The following is a 16637-nucleotide window of genomic DNA, read 5'->3' on the forward strand; positions in this document are numbered from 1 at the left end:
TTTATCTCTCAGCCTCAGCCTTGGAGCAGCTCTCCTGAGCTGCCGGAGGAGGAAGACAGGGTGGGATGTCTTTTCCTACTAGCACTGACAACTTCTTAATTCAGGAAAAATGTACTTACTATGACATGTGGTTGTCTCACCCTGCTATCTTAAGATGTAAATGTCAATCACTTTGGATAAGAGTGTCTGCTAAATGACTAAAATGTAAATGTAGAAATGAGAGGAAAGGAGAGGAGAAAGGTTGTTACTTGTTTGTTGTTGAAGTTGAAGATTCACTAGCCTGGAATCTAAACTGATATACTCTGTTTCACCATTGTTTTACTTTACAATATCAGTCTTAACCATAACCTGTCCAATCAGCCTCCTCTCAGAAACGATGGTGATGGGTGGGTTTAGCGCGAAAACCCTTCTGGCAAAATGCTACACCTTTTCAGTCAAATAATGGACTTCCTGACACAAGCTTCAAGGAGAGAATAAGCCTCCTTCACAAGGAAGGAGATATTCATAAGCGCCAAACCTCTCTCTCTTATTGCTTTGCTATAGCAGAAATGTATTACACTGTATGGGCTGAAAGGTGAAAGTTTCATCAAAACAGTTAATCTACATGCCTCCAGAACTTTTCATTGACTGGTTAAACCTGCAATGAGAGCAGACAATAAAAGGCCCCCGTTGGCAAGGGAGGGGGAAGTACCATTTCAAGTTAGCCTTTTTGTGTATACCTACGCCCCTGCTATTCTTGTGCCATGAATTCTATGATGACATCCCGGCTTCAGAAATTCTGCTTGTACAGAGGAGTTTGTCGATAGAGTTCGCCATCGATTGCCTGACTTGCACAGTCTTCAGGCATATTAAACAACTGTCTTTGTTTACTATTTATTGATTAGTTAAAAAAGGTTGTGCATCTGTAATTTTCTCACTCATCATTATTCACAATTCATTCATGGGGACTTTAATACAGGGAAACTTAAATCTGTTCTACCTAATTTCTACCAGCATGTTCAATGTGCAACCAGAGGAAAAAAACTCTAGACCACCTTTACGCCACACACAGAGACGTGTACAAAGCTCTCCCTCGCCCTCCATTTGGCAAATCTGACCATAACTCTATCCTCCTGATTCCTGCTTAGAAGCAAAAACTAAAGCAGGAAGCACCAGTGACTCGGTTAATAAGGAAGTGGTCAGATGACGCAGATGCTAAGCTACAGGACTGTTTTGCTAGCACAGACTGGAATATGTTCCGGGATTCTTCCGATAGCATTGAGGAGTACACCACATCAGTCACTGACTTCATCAATAAGTGCATCGATGACGTCGTCCCCACAGTGACTGTACGTACATACCCCAAACAGAAGCCATGGATTACAGGCAACATCCGCACTGAGCTAAAGGGTAGAGCTGCCACTTTCAAGGAGTGGGACTCTAACCCGGACGCTTATAAGAAATCCCGCTATGCCCTCCGACGAACCATCAAAAAGGCAAAGAGTCAATACAGGACTAAGATTGAATCGTACTACACCGGCGCTGACGCTCGTCGGATGTGGCAGGGCTTGAAAACTAAGCCATGACGTGCTTTGAAAGGCTGGTCATGGCTCACATCAACACCATTATCCCAGAAACCGTAGACCCACTCGAATTTGCATACCGCCCCAACAGATCCCCAGATGATGCAATCTCTATTGCACTCCACACTGCCCTTTCCCACCTGGACAAGAGGAACACCTACGTGAGAATGCTATTCATTGACTACAGCTCAGCGTTCAACACCATAGTGCCCTCAAAGCTCATCACTAAGATAAGGACCCTGGGACTAAACACCTCCCTCTGCAACTGGATCATGGACTTCCTGACGGGCCACCCCCAGGTGGTAAGGATAAGGTAACAACACATCTGCCACGCTGATCCTCAACACGGAGGCCCCTAAGGGGTGCATGCTCAGTCCCCTCCTGTACTCCCTGTTCACTCATGACTGCATGGCCAGGCACGACTCCAACACCATCATTAAGTTTGCAGACGACACAACAGTGGTAGGCCTGATCACCGACAATGATGACCTGGCCGTGTGGTGCCAGGATAATAACCTCTCCCTCAACGTGATCAAGACAAAGGAGATGATTGTGGACTACAGGGAAAAAAAAGAGGACTGAGCACGCCCCCATTCTCATCGACAGGGCTGTAGTGGAACAGGTTGAGAGCTTCAAGTTCCTTGGTGTCCACATCACCAATAAACTATCTTGGTCCAAACACACCAAGACAGTCGTGAAGAGGGCACGACAACACCTATTTCCCCTCAGGAGACTGAAAAGATTTGGCATGGGTCCTCAGATCCTCAAAAAGTTATACAGCTGCCCCATCGAGAGCATCTTGACTGGTTGCATCACCGCCTGGTATGGCAACTGCTCAGCCTCCGACCGCAAGGCACTACAGAGGGTAGTGCGTACGGCCCAGTACATCACTGGGGCCAAGCTTCCTGCCATCCAGGACCTCTATTACAGGCGGTGTCAGAGGAAGGGCCTAAAAATTGTCAAAGACTCCAGCTACCCTAGTCATATACTGTTCTCTCTGCTACCACACGGCAAGCGGTACCGGAGCGCCAAGTCTAGGTCCAAGAGGCTTCTTAACAGCTTCTACCCCCAAGCCATAAGACTCCTGAACAGCTAATCATGGCTACCCGGACTATTTGCATTGCCGCCCCACCCCACCCCAACCCCTCTTTTATGCTGTTGCTACTCAGTTTATTATTTATGCATAGTCACTTTAACTCTACCCACATGTACATATTACCTCAATTACCTGGACTAACCGGTGCCCCCGCACATCGACTCTGTACCGGTACCCTCTGTATATAACCTCCCTACTGTTATTTTATTTTACTGCTGCTCCTTAATTATTTGCTATTTTCTATTTCTCTCTTTTTTACTTAACACTTGTTTTATTTTCTTTAAAAAATGCATTGTTGGTTAAGGGCTTGTAAGTAAGCATTTCACTGTAAGGTCTACACCTGTTGTATTCAGCGCATGTGGCAAATAAAATTTGATTTGATTTTATTGATGATTATCCGTAATCATGGTAGCATCCACATGAATGTAGAAGTGTTCAGAAACATATTCTATTTTTATTTACAATAAAAGTGACTCCAAAAATGACACAATACATTATTTACCATTCATTTCTATTGGACAGAACATAAACCGAAACACAACCAAAACTGCAAATTCCTCCAACAAGTTTTTACAGTCAGAAGCTTGATGTAGTCATTGTGTGCGAGGAATATGCGACCAAATACTATACTTTTGAATAAATGTAATACACTATAAGTGAATTTGTCCATACTTGACACCTTCAAATGGGGGGACTAGATAGATAAAGTGCATTCATTTCTAAACGGTAAAAGAGATACGTATGAAAATACCCTCAAATATAAGGCGACATTCTGTACTTTCACCTCATATAAAACATTTTATTTTAAATTCAAAATGCTGGAGTATAGAGTCAAATTAAACTTTTTAGCTTCATTGTCCAAATAAATATATAGGAGCAGAGTTGCGCAGAGTTGGGCGATATTATGATAGTATCGGGTATCAATGATGATTGACAACCATTTTGATATGACAGATGATAGCCTTACCTCTAAACAGTTACAGTTCATTTCTACTTACTAAGTTACAGTCCTAGCTGTGATCAAATCCATGCTTTTTTTTCACCTCGTTAAAAGCAAACTACATTATGACCCACTGATCTTGACACCACTATTGTAAATATGTATCTGCTTTTACTTTGTTGTCCCCGAGTCCAGCTAGCCTGAAACATGTCCCTGAGCTTGGAACAGCTTCCACATCCCACTGGGCAAAAACTAGTTGAATCAATGTGGTTTCCATGTCATTTCAACCCCAAAATGTAATGTGATGAAGTTAAATCAATGTGGAAAACTGATTGGATTTTTAAAAGGCCATAATTGATGGGAATTTTGTTTTTCTTCACACAACTTTTAACCTAAATCTAATGACATGGTGACATTTTTTGTTGATTTCACATTGAATTCATGTTAGTTGACAACTCAACCAAAATTAAATCAAAACTAAATGTTGAACTTACGTCTTTGCCCAGTGGGATCCAGCTTGGAAATGAATTTGGCATTCATCCTGATGTCAAGTGCACTTACCATTCACAGTGAGGGACACTTCCTTTTCTCCAGCTCCAACTCGGGGAACCACCGCCCGGCATACGTACTTCCCAGCATCATCCTGCCTCACCGCCTTGAGCGTCAGGATGTTCTCATTGCTAAGCACCTGTGGAGTGTCACAAGGAAGGTCAGGTTGGGTTAAAGGTCAAAGGTCAGGCTGGTGATAAAGTGCTTGTCTCTGAACCCAAAGCTGCAGCCGAATACCGTCCAATCCTCATATAAGACAATCGAAACAATTAACACTCACCAAAAGGAGAGTGTTGGCACGCACCTTAGCATCTGCAAAGACACTTGAGCCACTGCTTTAATAAACAGTAAGAAAGTGTATGATAATTCAAATATATCAACATGAACTGCATGGGTGGAATTGCCTATATGACAGACTGAAAGCAGTGGACCATCGAAAATATATTATTTTCAACCAATACCATTATGAATGTACAGTATGATGTGTTGAGTGTCTGGGCCCTTTTGTATTTTTTCTATAGGTATTTTCTGTCCAGCATCTCTTGAGATGTCTTGCAAGGTTAAATACAGAAAAGCGCATATATGATGCCCATATACATGATGTTAACCTCTACGTGAAGGAAGAATCAAGCTGCACTGGCACAGTATAAAAATTAACTAATAAATCATTAACTGATATAATATAATATAATATAATATAATACAGGTAGAATAGAATATAATGCATGTTAGAATAAAACAGTATAGGATAGGACAGGATATAATATAATTGAATATAATACAAAATAGAATAGAATAGAAACAGAATAGAAAAACACACAGTGCCTTCGGAAAGTATTCAGACCCCTTGACTTTTTCCACATTTTGTTACGTTACAGCCTTATTCTTAAATTGATTAAATAAAACAATTTCCTCAGCAATCTACACACAATACCCCATCATCACAAAGCAAAAACCGTTTTTTCGAAATTTTTGCAAATGTATTAAATACAAAAAACAGAAATACCTTATTTACATAAGTATTCAGAACCTTTGTGTCACGCCCTGACTTATGGGACTCTTGTACGTTGAGTCAGGGTGTGGATATTGTGACGTCACGAGAGGCTACACAGCTTTCAGCGGGATTGCTCAAGTAGTGCAAGGAGACAAGGTTCAAACAAAACAAGGATTTTATTATAGGTCTTGGGAAATTAACGAAAATATAACAAAATTCTGTTCTCTTGTGGCTCTTTAAGGGTTAACAGTTCAGGGATGTCTCTTCCACATCCAAAATCATAATTCTCACTCGCTCAGATAACTTTTCCCCAGCCTTACTGTAGTCCACGTTGCAGCTAGTGGCCAACCCAGCAAAAAGTCCTTCCAAATGTCTCTCACGTATTTCCACAGGTGCATATATCCAAAGGTGAGTATTTCCCAAAGGTAAGTATCTCCAAATCCTTATATTCCTCATGGAAGTGGACGTGCAGCACTCTTGTCCTCCAGAGAGCCCAGGTTGGAGACTGTGTCTCTTCCTTCCCCAAACCTTCAGCTCATCAGCTCCTCATTTGTTTCAGCTGCGTGGGAAGATTGGCCATAGAGGGGTGGAGTTCCCGACCATACCAGCAGATGGAGCCATAGCTGTCTGGGTTTGCAGCCACCTCAGGGGGATGTAACGTCCCTCCAGGACACAGCCTCTCGTGACATCACACATCCCCCCTCCTCGGGACCGACGTCCTCGTCGGGTAAAGGCAGCGAAGAAGGCATCACGCCGGGAGAGGGCGTCCGCATTGCCGTGGTGCTTGCCAGACTGCTCTCTCTTCAACTCCTCCAACTCTAGGACCAGGGACTCAGCCTCCTGTTGTCTCTCCTTGAGTTTCTTACTGAACGCATCAGCCTTGGTTTTAGCAGAGTTTAGCTTCTGTTGAGCAGCTTTCAGTTCCTTCTCTCTCTTTGCCTCCGCATTCTTCATCTTGTTCTCCAACACCTTGTACTTCTCCTCTGCCTTCTTCTGGACCTCCTTACTACTGCGCAGGGTCTCCTCACACTCCTCGATGGTCCTGCGCAGCCTCTCCAGCTCCTCCTGTTGCTTAGGGAAGGAGCTCTGTTGGAGTTTAGCCTGGAGGATATCTAACTCTTCTGTCTTAATGTCTAACTGTTGCTTTAACAAACGATACCTCTCAGCGGTCCCCTTCAGACCAGACAGTTCTTTGTCCAGATTCTGTAGCTCCGTCTCTGTGTCGGTCTGGGCACCTGCCATCCCTATCAGAGCCCGGGCGGGAGTGAGTAACTCGGAGGATTGCACCGGAGCCTTCCCAGGATGAGTCTTGCCTCTCCGTTTCCGAGGTACTCGGGTTATCCTCTCCTGAGACTGTCTCCAGAGTGGGTAAAAGGCTGGGCAGTCTCGTCCAATTAGGACAGGGACGGGGAGGGAATCAACCACCCCCGCCGTCGTGTGTATGGTTCCCCGTGTGCTGGTCATTGTAAGTTCAGTAATGGGGTATTCTCTGGTGTCCCCATGGACACAGGAAACTGGGAGGACTTTCCCCGGGGTCAGACACGTTGGGCCCACCAAATCCTTACGCACCAGGGTGGCCCGGCTACCAGAATCCAGTAAGGCCTCCACATCATGGTGATTCACAGTTACCGGGCAGGTGGGGGGTCGATCTGGGCCGCCATCTACGACTCCCAAGAGCGAGGCAAAACGGTGTGTGGGTGCTGAGCTGGAGGACTCCGCAGTGGGCATAGGTTCATCGGCTGGTTTCCCACACTGCCAGGAGATATGTCCCATCTCCCCACACCGGTAACACTGTCGAGTTTCCCCCTCCTGGTGTACTCTTCTTGGACCCGCCTGGTTTCTGGCTCCCCCTGGAGCCGGGATAAGTCCTGACGTGGCTGGGTTCGAGACCTTGGGGTCCTTTGGACGGGTTCTTCCCATTTGTGGTGGGGCCGCACTCCTGGGGTCTTTTCGGGAAGCATTCAGCATCTCCGCTGTGGCCTGGTACTTTTCCACAGCTTCCACGGTCAGATCAGCCGTGGTCAAGGCCTGTTGACTGATGAACCGTTTTGCCTCATAAGGCAGGGCGTGTAGGTAACGATCCACCACAACGGCCTCCACCACCGCCGCTGCTGTATTCCTCTGCGGATCCAGCCATTTCCTTGCGATTCGGACAAGTTCATGCATCTGCGCCCGAGGAGGTTGGTCTGGTTGGAAGGTCCAGCCGTGAAAGCGCTGGGCCATACCAAACTTTGTGAGTCCATATCTGCTGAGGATCTCAGACTTCAGGGCATCATAGTCAGTAACCTGGTCAGGGCCCAGGTCCCGGACAGCATTCAGCGATTCCCCGGTTCGAAAGGGGGCTAACAGACCAACCCACTGTTGCTTGGGCCAGGCTTCCCTAGTGGCCGTGGCCTCAAATGCATGCAGGTATGCCTCAATGTCATCGGTAGCTCCCATCTTAGATATAAAGTCACTTGCCTTTATTGGGCGGGTATTTTGGACAACCCTCTGTCTCTGCAACTGCAATTCCTCTGCCTTCAGAAGGTTGGCTTTCTTTTGCTCCTCCAAGAGAGCCACGTTTGCTTGCATCTGGGCTTGCTGGCCAGCAACAAGGGCTTTCAATATGTCCTCCATTTCAGTCGGCGGGGAGCCTACGGCCAACTTGGAAAACTGGGTGATCAAACCTTCGGTATCCTCCTCTGACATGCACTATTAACGCTTGAGCGTGCCCGTATTCTCCACCATCTGTGACGTCACGAGAGGCTACACAGCTTTCAGCGGGATTGCTCAAGTAGTGCAAGGAGACAAGGTTCAAACAAAACAAGGATTTTATTATAGGTCTTGGGAAATTAACGAAAATATAACAAAATTCTGTTCTCTTGTGGCTCTTTAAGGGTTAACAGTTCAGGGATGTCTCTTCCACATCCAAAATCATAATTCTCACTCGCTCAGATAACTTTTCCCCAGCCTTACTGTAGTCCACGTTGCAGCTAGTGGCCAACCCAGCAAAAAGTCCTTCCAAATGTCTCTCACGTATTTCCACAGGTGCATATATCCAAAGGTGAGTATTTCCCAAAGGTAAGTATCTCCAAATCCTTATATTCCTCATGGAAGTGGACGTGCAGCACTCTTGTCCTCCAGAGAGCCCAGGTTGGAGACTGTGTCTCTTCCTTCCCCAAACCTTCAGCTCATCAGCTCCTCATTTGTTTCAGCTGCGTGGGAAGATTGGCCATAGAGGGGTGGAGTTCCCGACCATACCAGCAGATGGAGCCATAGCTGTCTGGGTTTGCAGCCACCTCAGGGGGATGTAACGTCCCTCCAGGACACAGCCTCTCGTGACATCACAATATCTATGTTAGTATTTATATGTTTGCATTCTATGTTGTGTGTTTCTATGTTTGGCCGGGTGTGATTCCCAATCAGAGGCAGCTGTCGCTCGTTGTCTCTGATTAAGGATCATACTTAGGCAGCCTGTTGGCAATCATTAGTTGTGGGATCTTGTTCCGTGAGTAGGCTTGTTTTGTGTTTAGCCTTAGGACTTCACGTTTTGTTGGTTTGTTGTTTTGTTAGTGTGTTTATCGTTGTAATAAACATGTACGCATTTCACGCTGCGCCTTGGTCTGACCCGTCCTTCAACGAACGTGATGGAAGATCCCACCAAACACGGACCAAGCAGCGTTCCCAGAAGCAGACAGCCTGGACATGGGAGGAGATCCTGGACGGATAGGGATTCTGGACATGGGAGGAGATTCAGGCTGGGATGGATCGCCATCCTTGGGAGGAGACAGTGGACGCCCAGTTTAGAGAGGAGCAACGGCAACGCAGAAGGCGCCGGCCGAGGAAGAAGCAAGAGAGACAGCCCCAATAAATGTTTTTGTGGGGGCTAGAAGGGTGGTCGGGGATCGATGGAGAAGAGCCCCGACCACTGCACTCGTGGGGGCTCAGGGAGGAGTCCTCACGGGAGGAGGACTGGGCGCGGAGAGTGAAAGACTGGTACAGTCGGAGATCTCTAACTTCAGTTCCCAGTCCGGTACACCTCGTGCCTGCGTCTCGCACCAAGCCAGTGGTGCTTGTTCCCAGTCCGCTACGGCCCGTGCCTGCTCCCCGCACCAAGCAAGTGGTGCGTGTCGCTAGCCCGGTACGGCCCGTTCCTGCTCCTCGCACCAAGCCAGTGGTGCGTGTTCCCAGTCTGGTACGGCCCGTGCCTGCTCCCCGCACCAAGCCAGTGGTGCGTGTTCCCAGTCCGGCCCGTTCCTGTTCCCCGCACCAAGCCAGTGGTGTGTGTCGCCAGCCCGGTATGCCCCGTACCTGCTCCCCGCACCAATCCAGTGGTGTGTGTCCCGAGTCCGGTCCGGCCCGGCCCGTGCCTGCTCCTCGCACCAGACCAGTGGTGCGTGTGTCCAGTCCGGTGCCTGGTCCGGCACCGGTCAGCTGCTCCACTCCGGAGCCAGAGCAGTCCGCTCCACCGGGGTCAAGTCCAGCTCCGGTCAGCTGCTCCACTCCGGAGTCAGAGCAGTCCGCTTCACCGGTGCCCAGTCCAGCTCCGGTCAGCGGTTCCAATCCGGAGCCAGAGCAGTCCGCTCCATCGGTGCCTAGTCCAGCTCCGGTCAGCGGATCCACTCCGGAACCAGAGCAGTCCGCTCCACCGGGGTCCAGTCCAGCTCCGGTCAGCAGCTCCACTCCGGAGACAGAGCAGTCCACTCCACCGGTGCACAGTACAGCTCCGGTCAGCAGCTCCACTCCGGAGCCAGAGCAGTCCGCAGCCCGCTCCACCAGTGCCCAGTCCAGCTCCGGTCAGCGGCTCCAGTCCGGAGCCAGAGTAGTCCGCTCCACAGGTGCCCAGTTCAGCTCCGGTCAGCGGCTCCAGTCCAGACCCAGACGTCAGCCCCTCTCCAGGTTCGGGGTCTCCCACCCAGGGTCCAGACAGGGCTTGGTACGTCGTGGGAGGAAGGAGAGGGGAGGCAGCGCGCCGAGGTCCAGACCAGACCAGGGGCGCAACGGGGAGGTTGAGAGTATGGGGTCGTCACGCCCGGAGCCGGATCCGCCTCCGAGGCGGAATGCCCACCCGGACCCTTACCTGTTATGTCAGGTTGGTGCGGTCGGAGTCCGCACCTTTGGGGGGGGGGGTACTGTCACGCCCTGACTCATGGGACTCTTGTATGTTGAGTCAGGGTGTGGAGTTCTATGTTGTATTTTCTATGTTCTCAGTCTAGGTGTTGTAATTCTATGTTTGGCCGGGTGTGATTCCCAATCAGAGACAGCTGTCGCTCATTGTCTCTGATTGGGGATCATACTTAGGCAGCCTGTTTGTATCATTAGTTGTGGGATCTTGTTCCGTGTATTGTGTTTAGCCTTAGGACTTCACGTTTGGTTTGGTTTGTTGTTTTGTTTGTGTGTTTATCGGTGAAATAAACATGAATGCCTTTCACGCTGCGCCTTGGTCTGACCCGTCCTTAAACGAACGTGACACTGCTGTGAGACTGGAAATTGAGCTCCTGTTTCCATTGATCATCCTTGAGATGTTTCTACAACTTGATTGGAGTCCACCTTTGGTAATGTCACGACCTGACATTGAGATCTCTAGTTGGGTTGGTCAGGGTGTGAAATCTAATTTATATATTTCTATGTTGGCTGGGTGTGGTTTCCAATCAGAGGCAGCTGTCGGGTCGTTGTCTCTGATTGGGGATCATACTTAGGCAGCCATGTTGCCTACCTTAGTGGTGGGATCTTGTTTCTGTTTGGCTTGTTTGATGTTTAGTCTCTTGAACTTCACGTTCTGTTGGATTTAGTTATTTTGTCGGTGTTTATTAAAATAAACGACTATGTACGCATACCACGCTGCACCTTGGTCCGATCCTTTACACAACGAACGTGACAGAAGATCCCACCACCAACGGACCAAGCAGCGTGGCCAGGAGGAACAGACACGCTGGACACAGGTGGGGAAAACATTCTGGACATGGGAGGAGATATTGGCCGGTAAGGGACCCTGGGCGAAGGAAGAGGCCGAGGCAGGAAAGGATCAACGGCGACATCGTGGTTCAAGACCGCGAAGGAAGCCCAAGAGGCAGCCCCAATAAATGTTTTTTGGGGGTGCACACAGGGTGGTTGGCGGAACAGCAGGAGGCCCTGGAAGGGCTGATTGTGGAGAGGGATAAAGCTATAGAAGAAGCCGCCCTCCAAGACCTGCAGCTCAGTACTCTGAGAGAGGAGACCACCGCCTTACGGGAGCTGTTAGTTAAGAGGGAGCAGGAGCTCTCCCTTCAGAAGTAGGCACTGCAGGAGGCTCACAGGGAGAAAGAGTCAGTGGATGCACGGAGAGAGGAGCTGGCCAGGCAACAGGAGGAGCTGAGAGAGGAGTTAACCCTCCAGCAGCAGAGAGCTTCGTCCTTAGAGCAGAGGCTGGCGGAGCCAGGTTTATCAGAGCCAACTCCCCGCACTCGCTTTGAGGAGCGTGTGATCGTGCAGGCACCAGGCTATGCGCCGGCTTTACGCACTGTGCCGCCAGTGTGCCTTCACAGACCGGTACGGCCCGTGCCTGCTCCTCGCACCAAACCAGTGGTGCGTGTCTCCAGCCCGGTGCGCCCCGTACCTGCTCCTCGCACCAAACCAGTTGTGCGTGTCTCCAGTCTGGTACGGCCCGTGCCTGCTCCTCGTACCAAACCAGTGGTGCATGTCCCCAACCCGGTACGGCCCGTGCCTGCTCCTCGCACCAGACCAGTGGTGCGTGTCCCCAACCCGGTACGGGCCGTGCCTGCTCCTCGCACCAAACCAGTGGTGCGTGTCCACAGCCCAGTGCATCCTGTGCCAGCGCCCCGCACTGGCACGAAGCCTCCAGTGATGATCCATAGCACGAAGCCTCCAGTGATGATCCATGGCACGAAGCCTCCAGTGATGATCCATGGCCCGAAGCCTCCAGTGATGATCCATGGCCCGAAGCCTCCAGTAATGATCCATGGCCCGATGCCTCCGGTGATGATCCATGGCACGAAGCCTCCAGTGATGATTCATGGCATGAAGCCTCCAGTGATGATCCATGGCACGAAGCCTCCTGTGATGGTCCATGGCCCGGAGCCTCCTGCGACGGTCTGCAGTCCAGAACCTCCAGCGATGGTCTGCAGTCCAGAGTCTCCAGCTCCGGTCAGCTGCTTTACTCCTGTGCCAGAGCAGTCCGCTCCACCGGTGCCTAGTCCAGCTCCGGTCAGCTGCTCCACTCCAGTGCCAGAGCAGTCCGCTCCACTGGTGCCAAGTCCAGCTCCGGTCAGCTGCTTCACTCCAGTGCCAGAGCAGTCCGCTCCACCGGTCCCTATTCCAGCTCCGGTTATCTGCTCCACTCCAGTGCCAGAGCAGTCCACTCCACCGGTGCCCAGTCCAGCTCCGGTCAGCTGCTTCACTCCAGTGCCAGAGCAGTCCGCTCCACCAGTGCCCAGTCCAGGTCCGGTCGTCTACTCTTCCCCCATGCCGGAGCCATCCGCTCCACCGTGGTCCGAGCCGGAGCCAGACGTCAACCCCTCTCCAGGGTCGGGGTCTCCCACACCAGGGTCCAGACAGGACTTGGTGCATCGCGGGAGGACTGCTGGGCCGGGACCAGACGTCAGCCCCTCTCCAGGGTCGATGGCTCCCACACCAGGGTCCAGACAGGGCTTGGTGCATTGTGGGACGACTGAGAGGGGGAGCATCGCGCCGGGGTCCAGACCGGACTGGACGTGCAAAGGGTAGGCAGGATGGGAGAAGAGTTTACTGCCTACGTCACGTCCGAAGCCGGAGCCGCCACCGAGGCTAGATGCCCACCCGGACCCTCCCCTAATGAGTCAGGTTTTTGCGGCCGGAGTCCGCACCTTTGGGGGGCGGTACTGTCACGCCCTGACATTGAGATCTCTAGTTGGGTTGGTCAGGGTGTGAAATCTAATTTATATATTTCTATGTTGGCCGGGTGTGGTTCCCAATCAGAGGCAGCTGTCGGTCATTGTCTCTGATTGGGAATCATACTTAGGCAGCCATGTTGTCTACCTTAGTTGTGGGATCTTGTTTCTGTTTGGCTTGTTTGATGTTTAGCCTCTTGAACTTCACGTTCTGTTGGATTTTGGTATTTTGTCGGTGTTTATTAAAATAAACGACTATGTACGCATACCACGCTGCACCTTGGTTCGAACGTGACAGGTAAATTCAATTGATTGGACATGATTTGGAAAGGCACATACTTGTCTATATAAGGTCCCACAGTTGACAGTGCATGTCAGAGCAAAGAACAACCATGAGGTCGAAGGAATTGTCCGTAGAGCTCCGAGACAGGATTGTGTTGACGCACATATTTGGGGAAGGGTACCAAAACATTTCTGCAGCATTGAGGTCCCCAAGAACACAGTGACACCAAGACACTTCCTAGAGCTGGCCGCCCGGCCAAACTGAGCAATCGGGGGAGAAGGGCCTTGGTCAGGGAGATGACCAAGAACCCGATGGTCACTCTGACAGAGCTCTAGTTCCTCTGTGGAGATGGGAGAACCTTGTAGAAGTACAACCATCTCTGCAGCACTCCACCAATTAGGCCTTTATGGTAGAGTGGCCAGACGGACGCCACTCCACAATAAAAAGCACATCACAGCCCGCTTGGAGTTTGCCAAAAGTCACCTAAAGACTCTCAGACCATGAGAAACAAGATTCTCTGGTCTGATGAAACCAAGATTGAACTCTTTGGCCTAAATGCCAAGCGTCACATCTGGAGGAAACCTGGCACCATCCCTAAGGTGAAGCATGGTGGTGGCAGCGTCATGCTGTGGGGATGTTTTACTGGGAGACTTGTCAGGATCGAGGCAAAGATGAACGGAGCAAAGTACAGAGAGATCCTTGATGAAAACCTGCTCCAGATTTTAGCATCATACCCAAGAAGACTCGAAGCTGTAATCGCTGCCAAAGGTGCTTCAACAAAGTACTGAGTAAAGGGTCTGAATACTTATGTAAATATGATATTTCAGTTTTTTTTATTTTTAATACATTAGTAAACATTTCTAAAAAACAGTTTTTGCTTTGTCATTATGGGGTATTGTGTGTGTAGATTGATGAGTAAAAAAAAACAATTTCATCAATTTTAGAATAAGGCTGTAACCTAACAAAATGTGGAAAAAGTAAAGGGGTCTGAAAACTTTCCGAAGGCACTGTAGAATATAATATAATACTTTATTGGCATTAATCCTCATACTACCAACATATTTTACATCCATGGATTATGAACTGGGGTCATTTTGACCCCAAGAAGATAGTATTGGAAAAAGCAACAATCATAGCAAAATATCTACTTAATTCTTATGAAAACATACACTAAGTTTACAAAACCTTAGGAACATCTTCCTAATATTGAATTGCACACTCTTTTGCCCTCAGAAAAGCCTCAATTCGCCTGGGAATGGAGTCTACAAGGTGTCGAAAACGTTCCACAGGGATGATGGCCCATGTTGACTACAATGCTTCCCACAGTTGTGTCAAGTTGGCTGGATGTCCTTTGGGTGGTGGACCATTCTTGATACACACGGGAAAGCAGTGTTGCAGTTCTTGACACACTCAAACCGTACACCTCATTCAAAGGCACTTCAATATTTTGTCTTTCCCATTCACCCTTTGAATGGCACAGATACAAAATCAAAATCCATGTCTCAATTGTCTCAAATCCTTCTTTAACCTGTCTTCTCCCCTTCATCTACACTGATTGAAGTGGATTTAACAAGTGACATCAATAAGGGATCATAGCTTTCACCTGGATTCACCTGGTCAGTCTATGTCATGGAAAGAGCCGGTGTTCTTATTGTTTTGTACACTCAGTGTAATTAGAGATGTAAATGATGTTATCTGAAATAAAATAACCAAAACAGACCATTATCTTAGCAAAATTACAGTAATTTGCATATTCTGTCAAACAAAAATATAAATTTCCCCTTAAATAATATGCAGCTTTTTTCCAAAGTACAATTCACACTAATAATAAAAAGCAGTTTACCATCATTTGATTGTAGTATCATTTAGTTTTTAGAATTTTGAAGTACATTTGAATTTAAAAAGGGGCGGTACACCAACATTTGAAATATACTTAATTATATTGACAAAAAGTGATTTATCCATTGATCCTGAGAGACAATTACCAAAAGTATGGCTTCATTTTCTTTATTTACTTACTTACCCCACTGCCAGCATCGCTGCTAGTGACACAATGGGAGTGGTAGGACCTATGGCTGGATGCTCCAAAAAGCATGTCCAAATCCTCAGTCACTTCAACCCAAATGTTATAGCAACCAAAGGAACATAAGTTGCACATATAGAACATTGGAGGGTATTATAGGAAATCTGCAGTAGAATAACTATTTTTCTGAGAATACACACCACTACACCAGTATGTATACATTCAGAGAGTAGCTGGTTTCTGTATTACAGTTCTACCAAGTATTAATAACACTGACAGACTTTCATGAACTGTTATGACTGCAACTAAGCATATATCTAAGGTAATTTATATTTTGTACACGGTCATACCCCAGGTGTTCCATCTCTGCAGGTGATCTGTCTATCAGGTCAAGATCACTGCAATAGGTCCACCTCCACCCTCTGATTATATGTATAACTTATTAATATTATGTCTCCAAAGAAACCTGGATTCATATAAATACTTTAGATATGCCCTAGAATAACTACTTTTCAGAAAACACAGAGTGTATCTGAGCTCTGCATTGCAGTTCTATCAAGTATTTATACCATTGGCAGGCCTTGTATACCATTGGCAGATTTTTATATGAACAAAAATAAGATCATTTTGGTTTTGTACACAGTCATACGATACGTGGTATAGAAAAGTACAATTTTAGGTGGTATGGATAAATTGTTATTATGTATCCAGAGAAACCTAGATTCAAATAAAGGTCAGATCTATCAAATTACTATAGGCGAAATTAAGTGTTTTTAGCTGGTGTCAAAATGACCATAAAGGACTATAATTGTTTAAAAGTCCATATTGATACAGAAACACCAAACAATGATTTATATTTATTACCAACAAGTTGATTGACAACGTCTTGGGCTATGATATAAAGATGTGCCTCTGGGGTCAAAATGACCCGAGTCGGTAGTATGAGGGTTAAGAGGGAATGGGTCTTGCACAATAAGCAACTGGCAATACAAGCATAATAAAAAGGATGATGGTGATTACAATGCCTACCACTCCAGAGCCGCGTTTCATCCACACAATGGTGAGGGAGGGGTTTCCTGTCCAGGCACAGTTGAAGATAGCATCTGATCCCTGGTCCACCTGTAGGGACTGTGGCTCAGCAGCCATTCTGGGCCCAACTGGAACCACAGGAACAGAAATGGTTACACTTTATTTGGATAGTCCCCTATAGATGATCTACAGATACTTAAGCTACAGTATCAACAAACAAATAATTGCAACTCTGTTGATACACAACAACTTGCTGGAGTTAGGGTAAGGGTTAAGGTTAGGGCTAGCGTTGAGTTTATGATTAGCATGAGGGAAAG

At 47.9% G+C, this 16637-nt stretch overlaps 1 protein-coding gene across 2 annotated transcripts in view; it reads right to left on the bottom strand.

Moving 5' to 3' along the window:
• Positions 1-16637, bottom strand: part of LOC121573985 (kin of IRRE-like protein 3) — a 377432-nt gene that overhangs the window by 26543 nt on the left and 334252 nt on the right. The window contains exons 8-9 of one of the 2 annotated variants that reach the window (XM_041886424.2): positions 16321-16448; positions 4160-4286 (exon numbers count right to left, since the gene is read on the bottom strand). In XM_041886424.2, the coding sequence (XP_041742358.1) occupies positions 4160-4286; positions 16321-16448 (255 nt within the window). Of the gene's footprint in view, positions 1-4159; positions 4287-16311; positions 16449-16637 lie in introns of both variants that reach the window. The other variant, XM_041886423.2, reaches the window with a different exon arrangement.

The sequence above is a fragment of the Coregonus clupeaformis genome, chromosome 9 (assembly GCF_020615455.1).
Source record: "Coregonus clupeaformis isolate EN_2021a chromosome 9, ASM2061545v1, whole genome shotgun sequence".
NCBI classification, from domain to species: domain Eukaryota; kingdom Metazoa; phylum Chordata; class Actinopteri; order Salmoniformes; family Salmonidae; genus Coregonus; species Coregonus clupeaformis.